This window comes from Helianthus annuus, chromosome 8 (assembly GCF_002127325.2).
Source record: "Helianthus annuus cultivar XRQ/B chromosome 8, HanXRQr2.0-SUNRISE, whole genome shotgun sequence".
Taxonomy (NCBI): Eukaryota; Viridiplantae; Streptophyta; class Magnoliopsida; order Asterales; family Asteraceae; genus Helianthus; species Helianthus annuus.
In genome coordinates, this window is record NC_035440.2 from 10257599 (window position 1) to 10280817 (window position 23219).

At 35.8% G+C, this 23219-nt stretch overlaps 1 protein-coding gene and 2 long non-coding RNA genes across 9 annotated transcripts; 2 read left to right on the forward strand and 1 right to left on the reverse strand.

Annotated features, from left to right (window-relative positions):
- Positions 1-812: 812 nt before the first annotated feature.
- LOC118481170 lies at positions 813-6615 on the reverse strand. Of its 7 annotated transcripts, XR_004864655.1 has the most exons (10): positions 6333-6615; positions 5492-5569; positions 5258-5361; positions 3966-4588; positions 3795-3847; positions 3573-3640; positions 3382-3475; positions 2864-2971; positions 2601-2767; positions 813-1617 (listed from the first exon to the last, which is right to left on the reverse strand). It is a non-coding gene; the product is annotated as an uncharacterized LOC118481170 (long non-coding RNA). The 7 variants fall into 7 exon arrangements; XR_004864652.1 differs by lacking the exon at positions 3382-3475; XR_004864654.1 differs by having other exon boundaries at positions 2864-3475.
- Positions 6616-11102: 4487 nt separating this feature from the next.
- On the forward strand, positions 11103-11915 carry LOC110872024 (E3 ubiquitin-protein ligase RHA2A). The gene has a single exon (XM_022120780.2). It carries the CDS (start codon positions 11152-11154, stop codon positions 11659-11661), a length of 510 nt encoding a protein of 169 aa, XP_021976472.1. The 5' UTR covers positions 11103-11151; the 3' UTR covers positions 11662-11915.
- Positions 11916-21605: 9690 nt separating this feature from the next.
- On the forward strand, positions 21606-23104 carry LOC110870814. Its single transcript, XR_002553259.2, has 2 exons — positions 21606-21644; positions 22904-23104. It is a non-coding gene; the product is annotated as an uncharacterized LOC110870814 (long non-coding RNA).
- The last annotated feature ends 115 nt before the right edge of the window (positions 23105-23219 follow it).

Consider the following 23219-nt stretch of genomic DNA (forward strand, 5'->3'; position numbering starts at 1 on the left):
CCCTTGATAAAGAAATAAACAAATTTTAACCGGCAATAATATCAAAACCATTTTCATATCGTTTTAAGAAACAAAATACCTTAAATCACTCCGGTGTGTTTAGAATCCATTATATAATATACATAAGTGTGTAAAATCACATATTTTACATTAAATAAGGAAAAAAAGTTAAAGTAAAATTATAACTCACAAACATAAATAAGCCACTCATCACACATCAAGCTTGTGAAAGCAAGTGGTTAAAAGTTTACTCATTCAACAATTCTTTTTAAAAAAATTGGACACTTTTTAAACTTTTTATCATTCGATAATTCACACAATTTTTTAAACTTTACTCATTCGATAGTTCTTTTAAAATTTTTAGACAATTCATAGGTAAATGGGTTAAACTGTGAACTCCATCTACACACATCAAACTTGTGAAAGCCAAAAGGGGCTACCTTCGATCCAATTTTTAAAATAGCAAATTACTTGCAAATAAAATAACATTGAAGACCAATCAAATAAATCTTTTAAAATAGCAAATTACCTACCAAAGCACCAATCATAGCATTCTCAAGGTCGAGGCTTCTACAAGTATAATTGACACTACCATTTGTCACCTTGCTTGTATACCCCTTTTCCAAAAAAATTAACACATGCTTGCTGATCCCAACTCACCAACTGTTTACAAGAAATAAAATATATCATCATCATACTCAGTTTATCCCACCAATAGCAAACCTAAGGTAGAGTCCGAGGAGGGTGAACAAATAAAATATATACATTTAGAATTAATTAATTAATAATTAATAACAGACATAAAACTGTATAACATTATTTTTGCCCAATCAAAGGAGATAAATTTATTTAAGAACCTCACAAACTCCATCTTAGCCAGAAGCTAAGATAGAGCATACAACCCCAAAACACAAAAATAAACGTACATAACCCAAAATAATAATAATAATGCTAAAACCCGCAGGAACGTCACAAACCAACATCAAAATTGCTCCACCTATTGAAGGACAGACCCGCACTTTGACGCGTCCGCATCTTCCAAATGGTCATCAAGAATAGACTTTTCCTTCTAACAAAATTTTTGCATCAGGACATACTTTTCCTCTAAAAACCTTGTCATTTCGACACATACACATCTTCCAAATGGTCATTAAGAAAAACACATAGATAATAGGGTTCTCCTTTGCTGGTTTGTTCATTTTAAGAGCATGCTCCAACATATCGTTGTAGGACTTACACAACCTGCAAGTAAATGATCTGCAGTCTCCTCCCGTATACCATACATGGGACATTTCCCATCTCAACGACCCTCACCACAAGGTCCATAGCCGTTGGAATGTTGTCGTTGACCACTACCTGAACAAAACAACTAACTTTTGGAACTGCAATCTTATTCCAGTAGAACCCATTATGACCCGTATTATTATTTGGACCCTTAGGAAAATAAAATCTGATTTGTTTTAATGTGAACTCCGCCAACATTCATCAGTACAGCCAACCCAACCTGTCCAACTCGTCCTTACGATGCGTAATATGCAGCAGCCCCAAAATTAGATGCACCTCATCCTCAACTTCATCCTAGGTCAGCGCCTGTTTCCACTCGAGAGCCCATCTAACCTTTAAGTAAACACAAACAGTAAAAGAACTATTTAAAAAATAATAAATTCATAATTATTCTTAAGTTATGATACTTATTATATATAAGAATGAAAAAAAATCAGGCAATTCGTGGCTCTTTAGGGTGTTACTTTTACGACTTGCATTAGTAAATATGTTGGCAGGTTTACAATCCACTTGAACACAGAAATTTATAATACTTACAAAAATAAAAAAAATAAAAAAAAAACATACTCGTATACTTTGCCTCTCAAATCTACGGTTACAGGTTTCCCAAGTCTTAAATATAAGTGAACTTTGAAGATAATGAAATAATAGACACATAACATACCTAATGAGTATTTGAAGCATAGTGAGGAGGGGCTCGTTATATAACAGAGATGATATTTAGAGAAAAAAGAATAATATCATACAAAAGGTAAAATATTAAGGATATGGTTATTTTTATAAAAATAATAAAAATAAACATACCTAATAAAAAGAAAATGCCAAAAGTTCAACTTATCTAAAAAGAAGGGATAAACAAATGTATAAAACTCATAATTCTCACTTCAGCCCAGAACAAAAATTTAGCCGTATTGACGCAAACTCATTTTAACCTGTTAGTCTGTTACCCAACCCATCTATTTTGCTTGCTCTTAACATTTATGTACCTCTTAAATGGATTTACCAGTCAAATCCAACATCTTCTAACTTGATTTTACCATTTATGTCACAAGCCCAATTGTTCACTACTCTGGACTAAACAAATTGCATATGTAACTCCACACGTCCACTGTAAGATCTCACTCTCCAAATCCTAAACCATACCAACCATCGCCTATGGCCTTATTAACTACCCATTCAAACAAAATCAAAATATTATTGAAAAAAGAAACGTTGACTTTTTATTTTACTTTCAAAAAATTTATTTTCCAACAAACAGTTCTTCTTTTTGAACTTGATGCGTACATTGACTTGATTAAAATAGGGGATACCCTAACCTGAGTAGAAATCTGCTGTCCATCTCTATTGTTGATAAAGTAAGTCTAGTCCGCTTTGAAATTTATACCCATCTTCTTTAAGATTCACTTGTTATTTCCTTGACCCATTTATGATTTTTGATATCATGACAACCTCAAGTCCAGCTTCCAAGCCTTAGCGTCGGGTCCTTTTGCAACAATTGTCGTATATAAACACATGAAGTTTAAATAGTTCTAGCGATTAACGTGCATAGTAAGAGGTTAATCATGACTAAGTGACTTACCCCTTTAAGCAAAGAGTGAGCTTCACCACTTAACCATGATAGCAACTTCACTTTTTAGTTGACAATCTGCTCCTGAAGTTTCTTTGTGTTGGAATGTGTGAATGGTGGCTGAAGAAAAGATGGCAAAAATACATGCAATCATAAAACTCATGGTAAAATGGTCGGGTCAAAAAAAATAGTTTTGTGCTCATCAAAATGGGTCAGGTTGGGTCAACCCAGAATACTAAAATAATTAGTGTTGCAAAAATTTATACTAATTTCAAGGCATGAGCCTTAAATGCACATGGGCGACTTTCGACCCTTTCTCAAATAATATTATCATAATTGAATGGGTTAAAAGTAATATTAACCTTCTTCAATAGTTATCACACAAACCATCTTGTTAGAAATTAGGTAAACCTTTTTAGAAATCTAACGTGTCAAGGAGCAAAATGACGGACAAATCAATTGAAAGTTAAACGGGTCAAAAAGTTTGAACATATAGAAAACCGCCCAAAAGTGTCTTTATATCCACTGACCTGAATCATTTTGACTCGTTAGCCAACCCATTTATGTCACTAACACAAAAACTCCCAAAAGTGTCTTTATATCCCTAGTTAATTCACTCGTTCCCTGCATCGTCGAGACTCAAGAACCTATAAACTGAATTGACGAATATACCCTTTCTTACAAAATACACTAAAATGAATAAGAAGTTCGAAAAAACTACCCCGGATCCTCTGCCTCTTTCACGCCCTCTGTAACTGTTGCGCGGTTCTGGTAAGGACCTCCATTGGTCTAACAATCAGAATTAATAATAAGAAAAAATATGTCAGAGACACGTATTGGGCTATTAATGGGTGATCTTATACATAGTATAAATCACAATCCAAATGTCTAAACTCGTTATGAATTACAAGATAAAAATGGTAAACATATACAGTGTACATACCAGTCCCTTCATGCATTGTTGATCATGTGCAGCCGCATCCAAACCTTTTCTTGCTATATGCATAAATTTGATTTGTTACTAACAATAAAATAGTATAAAGTATTGCATTTCTATACATAGTTAAAAATATATAGATGAAATGCAAAAAAAAAAAAAGATAAAAAAACTTACTTAAAAACATTCCTATCGCCATGGTTGCTGAAGAAGCCAGCAAACTCCTATCTCCAACAATCCAGCTCTTGTTTCGATTATCCTGCAGTAAACTCCAGCTTCGATTTTCCTCTTAGTCAAATTTGGATTGTCATCAAAACATGAAAACAATATCTTTACTTCATAATGCATAGGTGCCGTCCTCTACCATAATGTTCCTCCGCTGCAGAGCTGATCTAGTTGAAAGCTGATTAAGAGCAACCCCCTAATAAATATGTTGCACTTCGCCGGTAACCATTTGCACCAATTCATCACCTGGTTCGAACTATAATCTTCATTGGCGATTAGAAACCTTTTCACCGAACCCAGAGAGAATTTACCAGATGCCTCCCCCAACCATTCCCACTTGTTTTTTTCATCCGACACGGATATCGAGTTGACCATCATCCTACATTCATTCCATTCCCATAATTCAACCCTATTTTAGTCTTCCCTAAACATATTCTTTTACCAGCACTTTTGCACAAGACAACCTTAAAATTTCTAGTACTCTCTGAACATACATCAAAGTCGATCACTTTTTCATAATCCGAAGTATCCGATCCCAAAAACTTCTGCTTCTTATCCATTGGCATAATCACTTCCTGTAAAAAAGTAAAAACAAAAATATGTTAATCAAAATGAGTAAATACTAAAAAGCCATTTAATCGCTTTGGACTGCAACCCCACCTTAGATTGTGTGAAATAAATAACATTATTTTTGTTAAACACCAACTTCGTAGGGAACAATGCAACCTCTTTTTGAACACACAACAACTTCGTCTTCAAAAATCAAACTTGAACCCACCTCAACTCTAGGACCAATCATATATAAAAAAAAATCATGCCAACAATTTTTTCTACACATACAACAATTCAACTTTCTGCTATATCATAATACAAAACTGATTTGCAACATCGGAACGCCTCTATTATTTGAAAAATAGGTTACATACGCAGAAGTTATTATGACCCATAATCATTGTTACATATGTAGGGGACATATCGTCGATCACACTTTGCCCATTTATAATTTCCACAACCAGTGTAAAAAGACTATAGAAATATGTGTTTTAAACATATTTAGTAATAGTTTGACTTCCTACAAAAATTAAATGATGATTTTCATAATTTTAGAATGAAACTATCCACATCCATCCTAGTAATTTAATTAATTACTGGCAGCAAAGTAAAATACCAATAAAATTAAGCAAAACTTCTACTAAACCAAACACATAAAGAAGATTTATAGAGAAATTGGGAAAATTACATACCTAGAAGTGTTTAATAAAGCTTTCGTTCCCCGTCTATGCACAAAGCATAAGATGATCACTTTTCCTTTCTCCGCTGGAAAATCTATTGATTTCTTCTTCTTTCACTGCAGAAATTAACAACAAAACTTGAAAACCCTTAAAAATTGGGGGCCTTTAGTACGCACAAAAAAATTGAAAATATCTAGAACATAAACCCTTAATCCCAATCGTTACCATCAAAATCGAACCACTTACTACATGCTGAAACATCAAAATCGTCTGGACATCACCAGTGGAACCTACACCCGCAGCCGTCATGGTCACAGAGAAACCCTAGACCACCAGCATCAAAGAATAAGAAGAAAACATATTCGTTTACAACAATTTTTAAAACCGCAATCAATCAAGTTATTCGGTAAATTTAATAGATACGTTGTACACAAATGTGACTTACTTAAGCTTCAAACTAAAGAAACATTAAAATAGTTTAAAATCTATTTAATCAACTTATTCCATAAACTGAATACATCCGACACACACAAACATATATGAATTAAGCTTGAAACTATTGAAACATCAAATTAGTTTAAAAAATGTAATCAATCAAGTTATTGAATAAATAGAATACATATGTCATTATCTTTCCTCCTCTAAAAACATACAATAGAGTCTTTGACTAAAGCATTTGAGCTTTTCCACAAACAGAGGTGTACAAATCAAATATTAAACAATAATCCTAAACACCCGCACACAATCTTCAGAGTTATTGGTTTACGAAAACTACCGAATACTCCAGAACAAAGAGAAGAGGGGTTTAAACCAAAAAATTAGACATAATCAACAACGAAAACTAATATAAAAACCCTAATTGATAAAAATGTGGAATATTATATTTGTAGTATCAATAGCGAGAAGGGGCTAACAAAATATCCCTAATCGATAAAGTAAACAATGCTTGATCGTAATCTTACAAAGCTAAAAAACGAAATCAGATAAAAACAATAAGCCTAATCGATAAATTATACATTTTCATAATTCAACACGAATCATCAAAAATACTTATGTGGAGAACATTAAAGATCGACGAAAAAGTTACCTGGGTTGTTCGGTTTCTTCAATCGCCATCATCTAGGGTTTATTCAATAGTCATCATCGCTTACACGAATAGGAGATAGATGAAAATTAGGGTTGTGAATGGTTTGGCTAAAACAAAGAACAATCAATTCGAGCTCTAGATCAAGCCTCAAGAAAGAACAATCAATTCTAGGGTTTGAAGAAAAGGGAAGAGAACCAACAGAAAGATCGACGGTGAAATAAGCTTTGATTAGGGTTTTTTATTGGAATTAAGATGGAAAGAAAACTGATTTCAAATTTATGGAACAAATTAGGCGCTCGTGAAAGTGAAGGAGAAGAGAGAGAAAGAAAATGCCGCCTAAAATTCCAATTCTCTGGCCAAAGAGAGTTGCCACATCATGGTCAAATAGTCAACCATTATTTTGCTTTAGTATAATAGATAGATGCAACTTTCATTTTCCTATTTGAGAAATACTTATCGTTTAATATTTTAATCGACATACGCTACCATATACGTGTAGCTAATATTAGATTACCATCGTCATTTGCTAAAAATAAAACCAAATACACTATTCAATGTTAAAAACTTTATATATATAAGTTACTCTTTTCTATCAACAATAGAAATTGAAAAGACATTACATTCTATAGTTTTCTATGGTATTCATCTTTTGAAACGATCGGTTACACATTCGATCAAAACATTCTTAAAGAACTATTTTTCAATATATAAAATGCAAAAATATTATGTATTTATCACCTCCCCAATTAGGCCGTCGGGTATGGGGCTTGGGTTGGGGCGTGGCCCCTTGGGGCTTGGCTTTCAAGCCGGGCGTGGGGCGGTATGGCGAAGCGAGCTGGCTGAATCTCATTGGGTCACCCGCCACGTCAGACGGTTGTTTTAAAATTTTGAAATTTAAAATTCAAACTGGTCCCCCCATCTCCACATCTTCTATAACCGCCACCCGGGTCCCCCAAAGGCCTATATATTGCAACCCCAACCCCACTAGTCCCCCCATCCCACGAACCAAAACCCCACCGGCTACCCACTGTCTTGAACCCGCTGGTCCCCCCATCCCACGAACCCAACACCACTATGGCATCCTGGACTCGTCAAGAAGAAATGGCACTCGTCACTAGCGTCGTCGACGCTATGAAGGGGCGCCCAGCGGGCCAAACAAAATATTGGGCCGAAGCATTCGCGGCCTACCGACATAACATCGGTAACGACCGCCACAACCTCAACGCGTGCCAACATAAATGGCGCGAGCTACGGCCCAAGCTCGAGCGTTTCAAGGCTTACTACGAAGCCGTTCCCGGTGGCGAGTTAAGCCACGAGGACCGGGTGGCGGTGGCGAACATAGAGTTTCGAGGCAAGGAAAACAAGGCGTTCGACAAGATCGACCTTTTTGAAATTTTTTTAACGCTCTAGGTTTTTTTTATTTTGTAATTTTTAGAAATTATGTAATTTTTAGGATTATGTAATTTTTAAAATTTTAATGAAGTTGTAGGTTTTTTTATAAATGTGTGATTTTTTATAAATTTTTTGTATTTTTTTTTAAAAAAAACTTTTTGCCACGCGGTGCACCCAACCCAAGCCCAACCCATGCCCCGCCATACCCCGCGGACACGTAACCAGGCAGTGAGCTGGCTCTCTTTACACGTGTCACCAAATGCCCAACCCAAGCCCTAACCCAAGCCCCACGGTCTTACACAATTCCATTTTCACATGCTTCTTTAAAGAAAATCATCTTTCAACGCATGTTTTTGCACAAAACTTTTAATAAATAAACGATACATCAATGAATAAAAATATGTTTCTTTGTTTCCACGGTCTATTTATATGACAATATGTTTGGGTTTAAGAGAACTTATTATACGGGTTGGCACTGAAGAAACTCATGGGTCTACATTTGATTTGATTTTGAGTTAACTGTCATTTTCGTCCGTATGGTTTGGTGAAAAATGTCATTTCAGTCTAAAAAACAAATTTGCGCCAGTTCCGTCCTCGAAGTTTTTAACGGGGCGTTATCTTTTTGGACTGAAATGGTACGTTTCAAAAATGTTAAGGACGGAACTAGCGTAAATATTTTTTTTTTACGGAGGTGACATTTTCCACCAAACCACAGAAAAAAATAGCAGTTAACTCTTGATTTCGCTCCCAAAGAGGATACAGATATAATGATGGCACAAAATGACAAATTTTGACATGGGTACATCAACAAGCTTTTTTCGGCCTACGATTGATAACGACCCCTAACCCATTCCATTCATCCCAACTTGGGTCAGATGACAACATCTTAACCACATATTTGTCTTATCCAACTGTCTAGTGTCTACTATAAAACTTTGAAATAAACATAATTAAAATCAAATTTATCAAACTGAGTGTATTTTCGGTATCGGTATCAAATTTACCAAACTGAGTGTATTTTCGGTATCCGTTCGGCACCGGTATTCATCGGGTTTTACCCTCAAATACCGGTGCCGTACCAGTACCGTCCGTATCAAGCCGTAGTGTACCAATACTATTCATTCATTTCTATTTTTATTACTTTTCATTGAAGACTCTTTTTAATATTTATTTTATTATTACTGTTCAATCCGTTCTCTTTTTAATATCATTATTACTGTTCAATCTGTTGTCTTTTTAATATATAGGTGAATTTTATTACTTTTTATTAAGACTCTTTTTAATATTTATTTTATTATTACCGTTCAATCCGTTTTTTTTAATATTATATTATATTACTGTTCAATCCGTTGTCTTTTTAATATATAGGTGAATTAAAATCGGTGTATAAATCAAGCCCCAATCCCTTTCGTTTTAAGGGTCAAGTCCCATAAATAGTGGCTCGTATATGCCAGTTTTATCAAGAATCGTTTAATAATCGAAAGGAAAACTCAGTTTAAAATCACATGTAATAAGATAATTACTATTTTTTTCTTTTCATCCTAATCATATATTTATACGAGTCATTTAAAACTTTTCGAACCAATGTGTTATGATTGGATTTGAATACGTTGTAGTGGGCCCGAGTCTCATGGATACATACTTTGACACGAATTACCTCTGAAAACTTTTGGGCTAAGACTGTGGGGTATAGGGCTTGGGTTTGGGCGTGGTCCCTTGGGCGGGAGTTTAAGGCCGGGCGTGGGGCATGCTAGCGATTCTATGTGACCGACTCTTATTGGCTTGTTGGCTAGGGCATAGCGGGCCATGTTTAAATTTTAAAATATAACCGTTGGCCACGCCGGGCTAGCCACGCCCCGCCATACCCCACGGACACGTCACTCACCAGCGCAGGGGGGGGGGTGCTCGAACTCCACGTGTCAACCCATGCTCCAAACCCCCGCCCCACCATACCCCATGGTCTAAAGCCTAAAATAACCAATCGCTCCTGCTAACAAAAACGCTGTCAGACTCCCCACATAAGGGGGTAAGGAGTGGGGGCGGCAAACGGAGATCACCGATTTGGCAATGGGCGGCAAACCACTGCCAACCCCATTGCCGCATACAATGTTGACGAAATTGGGTTAAAATCGGTGATGCTTTACCGATGCGGGAAAGGAGAAAGGAAAGAGAGAGGGGGGTGTGGGGTGGGGTCCATTCCAATCTCAACCAATCACATTTTTTTCCTTTTTTTTATTTAAAAAGTTTACCACTTCACCAAATGTTTAAACCATTGCCAACACTTTTCAGCAAAGTTTAAACATTTTTGACTGATTGACATGGCACGCTCTAATTAGTCGGTTTTTTGGTTTACCACTCCAAAGTGTTTAACCACTCCTTACACCTTAATGCTGTGTTCCAGAGATCCACTTAACAGGGGGAGGGGAGGGGAGGGAAAATGGGTTTTTTTTTGCCTGATAATAGTCTTTCCAATTTGGAAAGACATGGAGGGGAGGGGAGGGATGGGGAGGGATTTTTAACTCGGGAACACACCCTAAAAAAAATTTATAATGTGACCACCTTTATAACAAGTGTGTAAGAGAGAGAGAGACTTGTGAGCATCAGAGTATTCATTATTTGGTTACAAACCTTATTAACCGAAACTGAATAGAATCAAACCGTAACCAGAGAAAACCAAATCAGCTTGTTATTTGGTTATTCAGTTCAGCTTGTAACCGTAACAAAATATTCAATTTGGTTTATGGTTCGCCTTTGCTTATCCAAATTCCTGCAAGTGCACGTTAATTAGGTATCGGTTCAAATCCCTCTAAATACAAGTTACTTAAATGATATTTAAAAAGCAAAAAAAAAAAAAAAAAAACAACCATTTTTGAAAAACTAAAATGTAACAAATAATATTAGAGCATTCACATCCAGCCCCCTAAAATTATACATACATTCCACTAAAAAACAACTCTTATATCAATATATTTCCACTAAAAACAAATACTTTTTCTCTCTCTTTTTCAATTAAATAATATTTTTATACCTTTATCATTACATTTTTCTCTCCCCTTCACTCACAACCACTTTCAATATATATTAAAAAATTATAGTGGGTGAACAGTGTCCCCCCAAATATACAGATGAACAGTAACATTTTCTCTCTCCTCCACTCACAACCATTTTTTATACTCTTTATATTTTAAAAACGCCACACTCACAATTTAGTTCTTTGGATGTGAATGCTCTTATTGTGTAAAGCAAAAAGAATATATATTATATTATTTAAAAAAATAAAATAAAATAAAAAAAGGACCCATGTCACATGCCTCGCCCCCCACTCGTAAAAGACTCTTTTTCTTCTGTTGAAAAAACACGAACTCGGGAGCGTATTTAACCAACCAGCGCACGATAACCCCTTCCACCCCAAAAAACTTATTCATTCATGGGTTTACAAAACACCCTTACCGACCTTTCCTCCGACTCTCTCCCCATTTTCCTCCTATCCATCATCGCCACCGGCGTCAGTTATCTCCACTCCCTCATCTTCACTATCCTCCACACCTTCAACCTCATTTCAACTCACCCCTCCGATGACGTCATCCAAGACGCCTTTTTGTTCGACGCCGTCGGCTCCGGCTTAGCCAGCCTCATTCTCTTAGCCGACCAGCTCAGCTTAAACCGCGCCGGCTCCTACAAATACAGCTTATGTGCCGAAGGTTCGGATCCGGTGAACTCCGATTGCGTCGTGTGTTTGAGCGGTTTCGCCGACGGTGAGCACGTGCGCAAGTTAGCATGCCGGCACGTGTTCCACAAGGAGTGTTTTGACGGCTGGCTTGACCAGCTTAACTTTAAATGTCCGTTGTGCAGGTCGCCGTTGGTTTCCGATGAGCGCGTGGTTGTCACGCGCCGACGGTTGACGCATGACGTCATGGATTGGTTCTCTGTTAGATGATGACGTATGCATATGTTGTTCTGACTTCTGAGTTGGTTGTAGAGATGTATTTGAGTGTTGGAGAGGTGTTCTTTGCTCTGGATTTGGATATTCTGGCTCTGGAAAAAGTTGTCTTATTGTTTTTTTATTAATCTGTTTTTTTATTAATCTGTTCAAAAAAAATCAAGATTCATTCCAGGGTTTTATTCCAGGTTCTTGTATGGTTTTTAACTGGAAAGGGTTGATGGCAATTTTGACATTGAAGGGTTATCTTATATACTACTTTTACCGTTTTTAAGGTTGCAATTAAACTAACTTTTTTTTTAATAAAAGCTTAGGGTGAGCGGATGGTGTGGCAAACACCTCGGTAAAGCATCGGTAACACTGACGCCAATGGTGTTTACTGCTCGGCTACATTGAATGATCGGTGAAGGTTTACCGATGAGGGAAGGGGGAGAGAGAAATGTATGTGATGGGATCCATTTCTTCTTTACCAATCACACATTTTTCCTTTTTTTAAATAGTTTACCTAAATCCTATTAGGTAAATCACCGCCAACGTTTTTAAGCATAGATAAACAATTTAGATGAATTGATGTACTACTACCTGATTGAGTGAATAAGGAGTTACCTATTCCAAATAGGTAACAACTACCTTCACCTTTAGTCTGAATGTATATCTAAACAAAATTATAATGGATACGAAGACAAAAATATAATTTAACATAAATTTTAACATTTTAAGTAATATAATTTTGCATTTTTTTTAATATTGTTGATTTTTAAACCAAACCAACCTATAATTTTTAAAGGTTCTTAGATAAAAAGCGTGGGCCCCACCCTTTTCAAAATTTATGTAATTTTTTCTCATTAATATTTAGAAAACCACATAAAATGAGCATTTTGAAATCGTAATTTTTTTTAATTTAAATAAATTTAACATGTCATGTGATTACCGGTGTCTATGTAGTACTCCGTCGTATGCAATATACAGGGTTTGGATTGATTAGAAAGAAGATTTTACCTAAAAGTCTAAAACTGAAAATAACACAATGTGACTTGTAAGATTATTTTTTTTTCTTTCATGTGTTGTCAAAACGCTATTAATTTTCATTTTGTGCTTTTATTCGGAAAAAAAAAAAAGAAAATCATTAATGAACTAAGTGAAATTTTTACTAGAGCTCAAAAAAAAAAAAAATGATCTCACTTTGTTAGCTGATTTAAATCTTATACATACATATATACATACACCAACACATGTATGTATATTTATCTAAAAAACATTAATTTATAGTAAACGGGATCAAACCATGCCTATGAGCTTGTCCATCATTACGAACAACAGTTCGGCCATTCTGCCACAAGGTCATCAGGGGTTCGGGAGTCAGGGAAGCGTTTGCGGCAACTCGGTTAACATAAAATCGGTAGGCAAAGTCAAGGAACACGTAGAAACACCCCACAAATTGACATGGCAATATTCCAAGCCTTTTGCGAGCTTGGTTTGGCTTCAATGGTGCATACACTCTTATAAGCGGTGCATTCCTTTATACAGTAGTGTAGTGCTCACCTATATATAAACAATCAATACAATGTATTATATCAATTACAATTCACACATGCAATTCGGAAATCTCGACTACGAGGTAGTTGGAAAACCGAAGTAGTCCGTACCTTGACTGCGAAGCAAAACTGATAAATCTATGCACGTGAAAAGTAAATGTTGCGGAAGCCTACAATTATAATTGTGACTTTAGTATCTATAAAAATGGTGTCGTGCACAACTGGTAATGTTTGATATTAAGTAAAGAGTAAATTGCCAAAATCGTCCCTGAGGTTTGGGCATGTTTGCCATTTTCATCCAAAACAACTTTTTTGGATAATTTTAGGGTTTCCCGATATTTCAGGAAATTTGGAAATTTGGATAATTTGGATAATATCGGGAAACCCTAAAATTTCAAGTAATACTTATTATTTAACAATTTTTTTTAAATCTTTCGGATAATTTGGATATTCGAAATTTAAAAAAACCCATATCCAAATCGGATTCCGAAGTAAAATTGAAAGGTTTCTAATTTGAACTCCATGTAAAAACTAGTCCTACATTGCCTACGACTTAAAACTGAAAGGTTTCTAATTTGAACTCCATGCAAACGGGAATTGAGCGGAACCAAAGCTGCTTATATCATAGCTAAGTACGAGCTCAAGTTTTTAGCTCGTTCGACTATTTTGAACCGAGCTGATCTGGTTCATTTAAATTTGAGCCCGAACCCGAGTTGACCTTACCCTCACAGAGAATGAGCCCAAAACATGGATTAGGCCCTTTTTATGAGTGACAAGTAGGCCACAACCTGATCAGGTCGGTTACAAACAGGCATGAGCCCATCACAATGTTTACATAATTACATGATTAATTATTTTCATGAAACATAAGAAAATATATCCTAATCATCATTTAATTGTAAAATGAGGTATTAAAAATACACTCTTTTCATACTCATTAATTGTTATCCGAATACAAAAAAAAAAAAAAAAAAAAAAAAAAAAAAAAAAAAAAAACTCACATTTAAAATGCCGATTTATATATTTAAAAAGATGGCCGATAATTTGAAAAGGTAACTTGCATAGAAGAGTCGCACTACTACTTTCCTTCCCAATATAACATGAAAAACACGTCGTGTAGGCCTTCTCGTGACCCACTACAGGAAGCATTTCAGCATGTTCCGATTCCAGTATTTACAAATATTTGAATTAAATTGTTTTCATTTTTAATTATTTATAAATAAAAGAATTTGCTAACCAGCGATAACTATTTAATGATTTATTATTTTTTTTTTAAATCAGAGTTATTTTTCAAACATGATGATAATTAACCACTTTCGGTTCACCTGATTACCAATAATTTCAAGGAATTAAAATCGTATTCGGATTCTAACATGTATGTTTAGCATTAGAGAAAAAAATAGTTATGTGATTTCCTGTAACATCTTTGAATTTGTTAAAACAATTAATTATAAAATTTGTAACTAGAAATTGTTAGGGAGGACAAAACTTATTTGTAGATACATAACCGAATCCGGATTCCCCTTAGGAGACCGGACGATAATAAAAAGGACGCACATCCTAAGGTTCGTCCCCCTTGCCTAACAAAGGGCGCACATTCTGAAGTGCGTCCCTCCGAATGATGTCATCTACGTCAACTAGTATAAATACCTTCTTCAAGTACACAAGTATGATTTTCTGAACATTCGTCCTTATTTTCTCTCTAACAGATACTTATCCTCACACCGGAGGGTGGTCGCAGAGTGGCCCTCCCACCTCTGCGGCGAGCCTAACGGTATGTTAAGTAGTGCAGGTTCAGGTCTCCAAGCAGTTCAAGATCTAATCGTGGCAGTTTAGTGTCCGACCACTTTTTGGATCTTCATTATTCAACCCGACAAAATAGAATAACAAAACCTAATAACACTTTCATCCGCTATATCATGTGTTTGTTTTCTAGTCCATGAAAAATAACCGACCCGGTTGATACCACATTTTATGAACAGCAAAAGCAAATTCCAAAGCAACTACAGCTATTGAAGGGATGAAAGTTTACAAGTGGTTGGGTTGTCACGCACACTCTTGTTTCCTAACAACACTTGGTGCAAGTTGACAGTGTTACCTAGTGGTGTGGACTGGAGATTGCCATATGCCTAATTGCTTTCAAAATCTTCTCTTAATTATTTAATAATAAATAAAAAATATAGGTAAATTGCATTTTATTTTATAATGATGCCGGAGAAAACCCAATAAATCTAGGAAAAACCCTTGTGGGAATCGAGCCCAGAACCTCATGATCACTAACCCTTATCCTACTACAAGATTCCACTAGGCTATAATGTCATGTCAGTTCCAACAAATCTTGATTTTCATTATGAAAATAGATGCTACAAATTACAAAATACAGAGATACGGTAGTGTTTCTTTGACCAAATCCAATGGGCCGTTCTCATGTAACTAGGCCATCTTCTTTGTGGTGAAGAGTTTATGTAAATTGGGCTTTGTGAAAATTGGTCGTGTAAACTGGGCTAATAACTAGACAGCTATGACTTAAGTTGTTGGCTTGTTGTCAGTTGTCACCATCTCACACAGATTTATATATGTGTTCTAATATACTATCTTTACATGTAATTAACCGGAAATTAATCAGAATTAACCGGTGATTAATCGGATATAATCGGGATTAATTGTAATTAACCAGAAATTAATCGAGATTAATCGACGATTAATCAGGGATTAATCGGCGCCTAGTCGGGATTTTTACAACCATGAAGATCAAGAAGTGGATGTATTATGGATATGTTAACATCCATTTGAAACGCTATATATAATTTCATTTGTGTGATGATATTTTTTGTGTCATGCTAAATTGCTAATTAGTGTTTTGTTGACAACTTCTCTTGATTAATCACAAAACGGCAATAAAACCATATAAATCATATTCCAATTATGTATGATGAATTAAATGAACACAAACGAACAAACATTAATGAACATAAATGAACGAACACTATGCACGTAAACGAACCAACACATTACTGAACGTTAACGCACATAATGGAACGAAGGCAACCTCTTTTCACATTCGGTCATATAATTAATAATACATAATTTCTTGTTCATGTTTGTTCCTCTATTAAACGAACAAATGTCGCCTAGTGGTTTGTTAAACGTTTGGTTCGTTTACATCCCAAATGGATTTGGGAGTGTGTTATCATGAGGGTTGTCGTAAAATGCTTTGGGCCTTGCATATTAGAAAAAAAAAATATTATTTCTACTTCTAGGATATAGATAAGCCCAAAATATACTTCGGAGATGTCGTAAAATGCTTTGGGCCTTGCATATTAGAAAAAAAAATATTATTTCTTCTAGGATATAGATAAGCCCAAAATATACTTCGGAGATGGTACAAGGTTAGGATGGCCCGTTTGTATTCAAAGATTTTTTTTTTTTTAAATATTTTCACCAGAACCTGGGAGTCTGTTAATTATCCAGCCAGTATTTTTTTTAATTAATATGGTTTTCAATGTTGTTGGTATCTTGTAATTTAACTACTGAAAATATCGTCAACAGAGTTGGTAAAACAATTATAAAAAGGTATATTGTGATCCACTAATTAAAAAGATTTGGATCCGTCACTGTTGTCATTGACACTAATTTTATTATTTGAACTCTACTTTTATTATTTGAACTCTACTTTTGCCCTTCATTAAAAGAGGGAAAAAAAAAAGTTGGATGTTAACTGAAAAATTTGAAAAGATTTTGATTTTGAATGAAAATGGCAACAAAATTGAAACCACATGGACCTAGATTTAAAAGATTTGAGTTTTGTACTAAAGTGGGAAAAGTGAACAAACCCTAGGAATCATTCACTCCTACTTTTTATAATCATGCATAAGATGATTATTATTTAAAGAATTAAATGTCATTTTAGTCCCTGTTGTTTGGGTCATTTAGCCTGTTTAGTGCAAAGGTTTCATTTTTCGCATGTGGGTCCAAAAAGGTTTCATCGTGGCCATTATAGTCCACTGGGTTAACTTCATTCATTTTTCTGTTAACGAGAAGGGCAATTCGGCCATTTTATATGTAATTCTGTGAACTAGAATGAGAATTCGGCCATATAAAATAAAATGGCCCAAACCACAGGGACTAAAATCGCATTTAACTCTTCTTTGAATTACGGTTTTGATTTTCATAGAAGATAGAACAAAAGTTTTAAATACTCGAGTTATTAAGCCGACAGTCCGACACTAAATCTTGATTTTCATGAATGAAAATAGATGTTGCAAAACAGGGAGATACGGTTGTGTTTCTTTGACCAAATCCAATGGGCCGTAAAAATTGGACCATCTTTCTCTGTGGTCAAGATGTTGCAAAAATTGGGCATTTCACACACAACAAAGAATGCCCCAAAGCGAAGGTCGATGGTCTCATCCCCGACCACGACCACAACCCCGTCCCCATTGTAGAATTCGGTCGAGAATAAAGTTATTGAGTTAGACCGACCAATGGGTAGGAAAGCTGCAAAAAAACAAAAGGCCCAAGGCAGGCAAGCCAAGGAAATGATCGAATTAAGAAAGACGAAACATACCCTTTGGGAGGAGTCACACGCTCAAGAGAAAGAGTTTTATCGTCTCAAGGCTGAGAAGATGGATTTTGACAAGGAAAAAGAGGAAAAAATTACAGCAAGAGGATGAACGACTGAGGATGGAGGCCGAGAAAATGGATCTAGCAAAGAAGGTAGCAAATCAACGAATTATGACGATGGATGTAAGTGACATGCCAGAATTGCAATGGTTGTATTTTGAGAAACTTCAGAGCGAAATCATGATGAGAGACGATCATGATTGAAGAAATATTCTTGACTACTTTGAAGATCAAACATTTTTTAGTCAACTTTATTGATGAAGAAAGGCTTTTTGAAGGAACATTTTGCATATGTTACTTTGTATAATGGTTTGTAATAGTTAAATGAATGTGCATTTGATGATTGATTTTGCACCTTTTGTAAGTAATGTTGCCCAGATTATGAACGATATAGAGAATCAATTGAGAGAAAAATAAAAGGAATTGCAAGATCAATTGTGATATATTGTTTTGTTGTCTGATACATACATCGGTATATATAGTTTTATCCCAAATCAAGTTATAAGGATATACAAGTTTAACCCTTCTACTTTATACATTAGATACTTAAACTATAAGTATTTACTATTTACGCTAATGACCCACTAAGTATGGATGATCGGGATTAGTCCTTCAATCACCCCCTTAATCACGATCATATTTGTTGCAGGTCTTGAACACCGAGCAGCTTCCTCATTGTGACGAATTTGTCTCTTCCCAGTGCTTTTGTTAGTATGTCTGCCTTTTGTAGTTCTCCACTAATGTGTTCCACATTGATATGATTGTTCTCCACACATTCCCTTATGAAGTGATAACGAGTATCAATGTGCTTGCTTCTTCCATGAAATACTGGATTCTTCATTAGAGCAATAGCTGATCTATTGTCCACTAGTAATGTGATCTTTTCTTCTTTCCATCCAGTCATTGCAGCGAGTAATCTTTTTAGCCATAGTGCTTGGCATGCTGCTGCAGTTGCTGCCATGAATTCAGATTCACAGGATGATAAAGCAACAGTTTGTTGTTTCTGAGTGCACCAAGTTATTGGAGAGTTTCCAAAATAGAAGACTATTCCTGTGGTGCCCTTTCCTTCATCCGTATTAACTCCATAACTGCTATCACTATAGCCCGTTATTCTACAACCACCAACTTTATAGTATGTTATACCAAGGTTTTGTGTTCCTTTGATATAACGTAGCACTTGCTTAATAGCCTTTTGGTGATGTTCTTTAGGTTCTTGCATGAACCTACTAAGTAAACCAACAGAATAACAGAGATCTGGCCTTGTATGCAACAAGTATCTTAAACAACCGATTAAGCTTCTGTATTCTGTTGCATCAACTGAATTTCCTCCTTCGGTTTTTGTTAACTTAGTTCCTGGGTCCATTGGTATCTTGGTGTCATTGCAACCCAACATTCTTGCATCTTTGAGAATCTTTGTTATATAGCCGGATTGTTTAATAGAGATTTCACCCCCTGTTTGGGTGACTTCTATTCCAAGATAGTAAGCCAACAACCCTAGATCACTCATTTCAAACTTCTCTTCCATTTGAGATTTAAAATGATCTATTTCTTTCTTTGGATATCCAGTCACTATTAGATCATCAACATAGACTCCGATTAGTAACGTTGAAGTCTCATTTCTTTTAGTGTAGACTGCTTGTTCCAAAGAACACTTTTGAAATCCAAGGGACTTTAAGGTATGATCTAACTTAACGTTCCATGCACGCGGAGCTTGTCTTAGTCCATATAGTGCTTTTAAAAGTTTATATACCTTCCCTTCATTTTCTGGTTTCACAAAACCTTCAGGTTGCAAAACATATACTTCTTCTTTGAGTTCGCCATGTAGGAAAGCAGATTTTACATCCAAGTGATGTACTTCCCAATTATTATAGGCTGCCAAAGCCAAAATCAGACGAACTGTCTCTATACGTGCTACAGGAGCAAAGACTTCATCAAAGTCTATCCCATGTTGTTGCACATAACCTTTTGCAACTAAACGTGCCTTGTGCTTGATGATCTTTCCACTTGCATCTCGTTTAGTTTTAAACACCCATTTGAGGCCAATTGCCTTTTGATTGTTGGGTAAAGTGGTCAACTTCCACGTTTTGTTTTTGTTGATTGAATTGATTTCAACTTTCATAGCTTCAATCCATTGTTCATCTTTCGATGCTTCTTTATAATTTTTAGGTTCATCTTCGGCCAATAGTAACTCATTTGTCTCAACCTCCGGTGCTCTTTCATATATTTCTGTTAAAGGATGAAAGCCTCGTACAGGTGTGTGATCAAATGGGTTAGATGAACTTGCTGAAGCTGGTGTATATTCAATGGATCCTTGCGAATTTGGATCATAGGTGTTTGGTGATGGAGTGTGAAGTGAATTTGGTGATAGAGTGTCTTCATCTTCATTTTCATTGCCCTTTGGGTTTTCAAATTCACTGTTTTCAATTTGAGTTTCATCCACAACCGGTGGATCAATAACTTGAATATCTTCAATACTGAAGTTTGTCCACTCAGGTTCCTCATGGTTGAAATCTTCTAAGTATTTACTCCAATCCCATGATTCATTTTCCAAGAATTTGACATCGCGACTGATGCAAACTTTCTTTGAAACAGGATCAAATAATCTACACGCCTTTGATCCTGGTTCACTGCCTAAGTACACCATTTTAGTACTTCTATCATCAAATTTCTTTAGATGTGGCAACACAACTTTTGCATAAGCTATGCAACCAAAAATTCTAAGATGATCAAGTTTTGGTTTTCTTCCTTTCAAAGCTTCATATGGGGTGCAGTTTATTAGTGCCTTAGTGGGCACCCGATTCAAAACATAAATCGCATGTCTAACTGCTTCTCCCCAAAAATTTTGAGGCATATTTGATGCTTTCAGCATACTCCTAGTAGTCGACATTATAGTTCTATTTCGTCGTTCTACTACTCCGTTTTGTTGTGGAACTTGGAAGATTATGCATGAGTTAGTTGTACATTGTGCATTGAATGGTGTACGCACACCAAGTGTTTGATGAAATGACTAGGTGAAGATAGGAAGGGAAATTGTATGCAAGAATTGAGTAACTTGGCATAGGATGTGATAATGTAGTATTGATAGTTAAGATTAGCATGAGATACGTGTTTTGAATGAGATACATATGGGTAGTAGTTAATGATGTGATTTAGTAAAAGTATGCTTTAGGAACTAGTACTCAAAGCTTGAAAGGTGGTGCACACCTTGAGGCGGATTAGTGGCATAATGGTAATGTAGAATGAACGTGTACTAAATGTAGAAGTTGTGGACTACTAGTTAAATATGATGTTACGATTACATGAAAATGATTTTGTGAACATAGGGTATGAAATTAAGTGATCATGTAGTTGTATGTACCAAATGGCGTGAAAGTGAAATGTGTATGTTGTGATTACAATAATCTATCATATCAAGATAAATGTGTGTGTATGTTCATAAGTTGGAAATAAGTAAGCATGACCATTGACTTTTCGGAAAGGTCAACGAATATGCGAGTCACATGATTAAACGTATGAATGTGTTTATGAGATTTTAAAGAATTATGTATATGTGTTAGGACAATTATGCATGGGTATGCATGATGATAAATTTGATTAAGAGAATGTAAACAATGTGGTTGTCGGTTTATGTCGTATGCATGTTAATGTTTGACTAATGAAAGTCTATATAATTAAGAGTTAGAAATGGATGTGATATGAACAAACGTGCATACTAACTATGATGTGGACATAATGACTTGAAAGTATAGGGATCATGTGGAAATGGACTCAAGCAAGAAAGGCAAACGGGTCAAAAGGAGGCAAGGGAACGGACGCAAAAAGGTAAGTGATTTCCGTAATCGCTTCTTAGTTGTTTATGTAAAGTTATGTGCTAGTTAGTTAAGTAAGTTAATTGAGGACCAATACGGATGTGTGGTATGAAACCAATGATTTCTGTTAAGTAGATGTAACGGGTCAAAATGCAGTCTTGATGTTAAAACGAAAGTGTTGATTGATGAAAACATGAACGGGTCGAATAAACCGTGAATGAATAATAAGCCGATAGCGCATAAGTTAAGAATTTCCTTAATCCGGATGTGGGATTTTGAGTCCATAGGGTAGAGAACCAATTTACAAGCATGTAGGAAGAAACGGGAGGTTAAACGGATAAACGGGTTGAAAGTTATGCAAGTTTTAGTGCGCGCGAACGATGAAACAACACAGCAGGAAAAACCAACTTTTGAGAGGCCGTCGCCGACGCCCACATGGGCCGTCGCCGACGCCCTCTGGAAATGTCAGTTTTGCTGACGGGTTATCTTGCTGTCTACGGAGGTTTGGGCTACGGGCAAATGCAAGGGCCGTCGCCGACGCCCCCTAGGGCCGTCGCCGACGCCCTTCCCATGTCCAAAAAGCTAAAAATTAGTTATTTATGTTATATATGCATCGTAGGCTTCAGTATATTATCCGTGGTTTATGGCAAGCCTTTTAAACATGATTTCGAGTGTTCCCTCGACACTTATAAGTTGCAAACTCAAGTCTAAGCACCATGTAATTCATGTATGGATATATATGAGGTATGTAAGATCTTGGACGTGTACATATTAGTGTATGTACATATGTAGATGTGTATTTAAGTATATATGAAGGAACGTATGAGTGTATGCAAGTAAGTAGAGGTATAGTAAAGCATGTATGTACGTAGATGTGTATTTTATGTATATATGAAGATACGTATGTGTATATGAACGTATGTAGAGACGTAGTAATGTATGTGTGTATGCAGATATGTAATTGGTATATATGAAGGTATGTATGAGTATATGCATGTATGTAGAGATGTAGGAAGGTAAGTACGTATGTAGATGTGTATGTATACATGTAAAAATGTACGTGTGCATGATTTAGATACGTTGGGTAATATGTTATTAATAGTGTGCCTTGTGAATGATAAGTAATGCAGGTACATTATTGAAGCCTCACCAGAATATGGATACGCAGTTGAAATGCTTAAAAATAGAATGATAACGCAATAGGAAGTGTATGAGATGGAATCTTGTTTATGTATTGTGTACTAATGTGATGAATGTATGTGGTGAGTGCAGGTTGTACGGGTCACGGAGGATCATCAAGGAATAAAGATCGAGGACCGAGTCACATGAAGGATTGTACGGGGTTGTCTAAGGATGTAATTTGTTATACATAAGTTATGATTTATTCTATAATTCAGTCAGTTTGATGTATTCAATATAAAAGAGTTATCTTAAAAGTGAACTTTCAAGTAAGACATAAGGTTTATAATGAAAGAAATTTTATGGCATGAACTTCCGCTGCGACTTTTGTTAATTACGTGTTAGGGTCTTACAAGTTTTTTACACCCACTTTTACATACGGTCAAAACGACATGTAAAAATGTCAAAA

What these genes read in the sequence shown, in the direction of transcription:
- LOC110872024 (XM_022120780.2), top strand. Translation starts at nt 11,152, where the DNA reads ATGGGTTTACAAAACACCCTTACCGACCTTTCCTCCGACTCTCTCCCC.